Raw genomic sequence first — 5602 nt, 5'->3', positions numbered from 1 at the left:
GCAGCGGCCAGCAGCAATTGCGGACCGCCATTAGACGTCACCGCCAGAGTCGGCTGCAGGGGTGGCAAGCGGTGACCACCAGCAGGCACCGCCAGCAGTGTCGGCAGTGCCTTTTCGTAGGGGGTACACTGCCACGCTCTGGGGGTGCACGTGCACCTGCGTGCACCCCCTACACATCACCAATGGTTAGACATGTACCAAGTGACTTAGGGAAATGTGGCCAACACTAACATGGATTCTGCCTCCTATATGCCTAAGTTTTCACGGGAGATAAAACTCAATCACTATTACAAATTACTTGTCCCACTCACTTAATCATGTTGCATCAGCCACAGCTGCTGAAGAAACGAGAGGCATGGAATCTTTTGTTGTTGGACTTGGGGCTGTTTTCAAGCATGTAAACAAGCTGAAGGCTTTGTTTTATAAAGTGCGAGACGACTACAAACTTGACTGCCGATTACCGACTCCTGTTGTGCTGCGTCAGCTGATGAGTTTCTACCTGGCTGCATGTCGTATAAATAAGGCATGGACTGTGCTAATGCATATTTTAGATCACCCTGATTTATTCGGCACTAAAGCAGAAACTCTGAAGAGACAGGCAAATAATCTCAGTGACCACCAGATCCTGTGCACCAAGGTCTTGTTCGTTGTTGAGAACTTGGATTCGCTGTCTGAAATGCAAAAAGCAATGGAGTTCTCCCCTGCTCCTGTCAACACAACATTTTCTAATACAGATGTTCACCACATACTGACAACCAAAATATCATCTGAATTGAACACAAAAGCTGCAACAGAAACATATGGCGAGAAAACACAATTATTTCTTGAAATCCTTCTGACTGTGGAACATGAAAGAACTAAAAAAGCTTTCAAAAACTTCAACACTGTTCTCTGCGAAAAATGAGAGGCAACATGTAACACGTAATTTGAACCACAAAGTGTTCGGCACCAAAGATTCTTTTTGAAATCTCATCCAGGTGTTGAACCCCTACCTCAAGGTGAATTTTGCAGCAGACTAGGACCGCTATGCCAGAGTGTTTCAACCATTTGCCACCAAAGATGAAATTTCGCATCTTAAAAGTGAATACAGTACCTACATGAACACACCTATCCCTGACAATGTGGAACTGGATGTGCTGGTTTTTTGGAATACCCACCAAGACACACTTCCCAATTTTAGTAAAGCTGCATGATGAGCTTTGAGTGTACCCCCTGGATCAGTGGATGCAGAACACTTATTTTCAAAACTGGACTACATCCAAGAGAGCAAGGATACATCAACATGAGCAAGGATACACTTAAGAAAACCATGTGAAACTATGCAAACCAGGATTTCTGGAAAAATTATTAATTTTGATGGGACGCAAAAAATACATTTGTATATAAAAAGCTTAGCCTAACCTTACTGTTCACTTTTTTCTAATAATTCAAAATTGGTTTATGAAAACCTGAGTTTTTACACAAAAAACTTAAGAAAAAGAAATATTGTTGTAAAAAGGATGGACTTTATTTTTATTTTTTTAATCCTTGTTCATGGATACTAGCATAGGGAGTTATGACAGTTATGACACCACTTGATGCTACTTCTGGTGAGTACAACTATTTCTTGCTGTAATACAAATGTAGAAACCGTTTAAACACGTGTATGAATTATCAACATACTAAAAAGTATACAGGTTTCCTTTGATTTACGCAGGTTCTGTATGGGCCATTTGTGCCAGTTAACAGAGATTTGAACTGAACAACGGGTGTAAATCAGTAAAAACTGAATGACTTAAAAAAATCAGGGAATTTATCAGTGAAAAATCAGTAAAAACTGAGACTGCGGAACACTATGAATTCAGCAGTGAGGAAGAAGGAAGGAAAGGGTGAACAGCAGCAGCATTCACTCCCTGCGCTCTGGAGTTGCATGCAAGCAGGTGCTCTGGCCAGACCCTGTGCTAATCAGCTGGGGAGCTTGGAGCTCACTGTGCATGTGTGGCACAGCCAAAGGGAGCAGGGAAGGTCTGCACCCACTTTGCCCTGCTCCCGGATCTGCTACTGTTTGTCTGTCCTGGATTCCCAGCACCAATGCTGACTCCCAGTGGTTTGAGTACACCTTTCCCCACAACTCCAAACCTGTGGACAGTCCGGTATGCTGTTTTTCTCTTCAGTGACATGTGACAGTCAAAATAAAAAGTCATACAAATTTTACAAGGGCTCCACGCATTTGTCACTTTAGACAGCACAAGCAATATCCAACTTCAGATAAAAGAATCCATGCTTAGGTGCATTTGGAGCTTATCAGTTTATGAATGGGATCATATGGTGCAGTTGCCTGAGATCCAAGGGGACTGAACCCAATTCTCTGTTCCTATTTCCCTGCCTCATTTTCCTCACCATTCAGGAACTCTCTTTGGGCTTAGGTCAGAGTCCCCTAAGGGGGTTTCGATCTCTCCTCCCAATTTCTCCTTCTCTTTTCCCTCTGCCATCTGTCTCCTTCTGTATTTCTAAAATGGCTAACATCACCAACTCCTGAGGAATTCCTGTGATTCGAAGCCAGCTGCACATTTCTATTGAGGAGTCTGTGAAAGCGCAGCTTCCACATTCCTTCTGTGCAATGCCCAATTTCTCCCCCCTCTTTGACACGCATACGAATCCGTTTACTTTTCATACAGATCACTTTGTGTTCCCCAGTGCATGATTTCAGCTCCAACTCATTAGTGTCAAAACATAAAAGAAACAACAGCACATAAAACAACAAGCCTTTGCCAAAAGTAGGAGACAACAGCTGACTATTAAGGGTGCCCCATTATTTTTTGGCGCAGCCTCCGGTGTTTTCAGAGCCGCATTTCTGAAGGGCCTCCCTTGACTGAGGCTGCACATTTGCACGTGCAAAGGACGGTTCCAGATACATGTAAAATATCCATAAATGTACTTTTAATGATTTCATGATTTCTTCACAGTCCTCACCACCCCTTACTGGAGATTTTTTTCCTTCCTAACTCAGAGATCTCATCTATTACGGAAAATATTCATGAGGATAGCTATACCAGCAAACTGCACGCAGCTTATACCTATTTCCTGAGTGAAAAGGCTAGACTGGCAAAAGCCTTTTTTGTGCTCCTATACCTGTGTCTACATGCACACAGATACGCTACTTCAAGAAAAAAATGCCGCTGAAATCACTCCAAGGTACCTTTGCCCACTTGGTTTGGAGCCAGGCAAAGCAGGACCTTTGCCCACTGTATGAAATGGTTGAGGATCTAATTTTACTGCCAGTTGCGCCAACCCAGCTTAAAATATCAGCTGGCACCGCCTACACAGGGCTATCCACCCCCGGGGGTCTGGACTCACTCTGCTAAGGCACTAATACTGTCGTGCTAGTCCTCCGAAGCTGCACGGATGTAACGACTGCTCTACCAGGCCCGGGCCCCTGAGGGGCGGGGGGCGCAGCCACCCCGCAAATCGCTGTAGACGCCCCAAGACCCCCTCCCAGCGCCGCCGTCCCCGGGCAGCGCCGGCCCCGTATCCACCTCGCCCTGCAGCCGCCCGCGGAGCGGGGACCAGCGAGCCCGGGGCTACCACCCCACCCCGTACAGAAGTGGAAGCGCAGCACTCCGGACATTACGGTACCCAATCGCGAGAGCCTCGGAGCGGCCAATCAGCGCGCAGACTACCGTTGGCGCGATGGGCCCCAGCTCCAATAGGCGCCAGGAGTGGGCGGGCCGAGAGGGGGGGGCGAAAGGTGAGAGGTTCCGGCTCGCCGTGCCCGGAAGTGTAGCAGTTGGTCGTCACTTCCGCTTCTTCCATTCCAAGCGTCCGGCGTGCTCACGTGGAGCCCGGGAGCAATTTTTTGTTTGTTGGGCGCCGTCGTCGCTGCCGCGCTGCGTTGCCATGGTGAGGGCCGGGGCCGGGGCCGGGGCCGGGGGGGCAGGGGCAGCGAGGCCGCGCTGACCGTCGCTGCCGCCCGCAGAGTCTGCCGCTGAACCCCAAGCCTTTCCTGAACGGGCTGACAGGGAAGCCCGTGATGGTGAAGTTGAAGTGGGGCATGGAGTACAAGGGCTACCTCGTCTCCGTCGATGGCTACATGAACATGCAGGTCAGGCCGGGCCCTGCGGCCGCATGGGCTGAGGGGAGGAGGGGAACTCTGAGCGGCTCTAACACGTGTGTGTGTGTCCGTGTGTCCCCAGCTGGCGAACACGGAGGAGTACATTGACGGCGCCTTGTCGGGCCACCTGGGCGAGGTCCTCATCAGGTAATGCTGCGGGTGCTGGTGCCGCCAGGTGTCCTGCTCTGGAGGGGGGTTACAGCCCAGGGGGGCCCAGCCTGTGGAGACATGGCCCCAGCCCTGGCCCGTTGGCCGCCCAGAATGGAGGTGATGCACTCGGGTGCCAGCCTCCGCCAGGCTGTTGCAGCCAAGGGTGGGCAGGGCTGGGCCCGCCCCTGCACATCCAGATTGGGAGCTGCTCTGTTTGGTATCCTGTGGTGTCCCCCCCCCGCCAGTGTCTGGATCCGAGCTGCTTCAGCCTGGTGCCCTGCAGGTGTCTGGTTTGGGGCCGGCTGCTCTCCTCCCCTGCACATGTACACACATGTGTCTAGGGCATTTTTGCATGTGCTGTGGGATGTGGTGCAGGCACTTTAATTACTGAGCCATCTTAATTAAAAGTACCAGCATGTTGCACAGCAACCTTCACAGAAAAAATGGTAGCAGGGCACTTTGAACTAAAACTCATCCAACGTGACTTATTTCAAAGCACCCCGCAACCACGTTTTCAGCATGGGGACGCTTGATACACGTAACACGGGAGGCTACCGAAGCACTTCAGTTTCTGTGCTCCAGCACACTTGATTAATCAAGTTTGCTGACGCGAGGCTCCACGCATGTGTACAGGAGCCACTGCACCACTCATCCAGAGCTGCTTCTCTCCCCTTTTCCCATGTGTCTAGGTCAGGGCTGCTCTGCTCCTCCCTGGGTGGGCAGATCAGTCAGGCTATGCAACCCCCCACAGCTAGATTGGGCCCATTGGAGGGATCTGGCACTGCCTAAAGCCTGCATGGTGAAAAGGTTGGGCCCGGCTATTAGAGAATCATAGGAATTGTAGGGCTGGGAGGGACCTTGCTAGAGTCAATGCCCTGGCCCCTTGCTCAAGACAGGGCCCCCTGTTCAGTGCTCCCTCCAAGCCCCAACCCTGGCCTGTGCCTGTTGGGGCTGGCTTGTGGCTCTTCCTGCCAGAAGGCAGGGGAGGCTCAACTCCCACTTTGCAGACCTTGTTCACACGAGAGGCACAGCACAAGTTTTCGTGAGCAGCAAGCTGCTGAATTGGCCACATCTCTGCTTTTGAGTTGGTCTGTAAGGGGCAGATCTGCCCTGTCCCCTGCCTGATTTTAGGCTAAGGAGCTCTGCTTCTGTAGCTGATAGCCCTAGCACTAAAGATCATAACAGCCCTTCTAGTGCTGTTTCTTAAGATAAAAAGGGGTATTGAGCTACGCACACACCCACATGGCTTGTGGCGTCCTTCTGTATAATCAAGTGGTTTGGCTTTGGTGCTAATTGGACACCAGTGCTAATACCTAAATTGCAAGTTGTGGTGTATGTGTACTAAGGTCCTGCTCCCTGGGG

General features: G+C 50.3%; 1 protein-coding gene across 1 annotated transcript in view; it reads left to right on the top strand.

Annotated features, from left to right (window-relative positions):
- The first annotated feature begins 3718 nt into the window (after nucleotides 1-3718).
- Nucleotides 3719-5602, top strand: part of SNRPF (small nuclear ribonucleoprotein polypeptide F) — a 2489-nt gene continuing 605 nt past the window's right edge. The window contains exons 1-3 of the mRNA XM_006031777.3: nucleotides 3719-3879; nucleotides 3956-4081; nucleotides 4173-4237. Coding sequence (XP_006031839.1) covers nucleotides 3877-3879; nucleotides 3956-4081; nucleotides 4173-4237 — 194 coding nt within the window. The 5' untranslated portion in view covers nucleotides 3719-3876. The remainder of the gene's footprint in view (nucleotides 3880-3955; nucleotides 4082-4172; nucleotides 4238-5602) is intronic.

Source organism: Alligator sinensis, unplaced genomic scaffold, assembly GCF_000455745.1.
Source record: "Alligator sinensis unplaced genomic scaffold, ASM45574v1 scaffold154_2, whole genome shotgun sequence".
In the NCBI taxonomy this organism is placed as follows: Eukaryota; Metazoa; Chordata; order Crocodylia; family Alligatoridae; genus Alligator; species Alligator sinensis.
The sequence above is the reverse complement of the archived record's forward strand: the minus strand, read 5'-3'. Positions and strand labels throughout refer to the sequence as shown.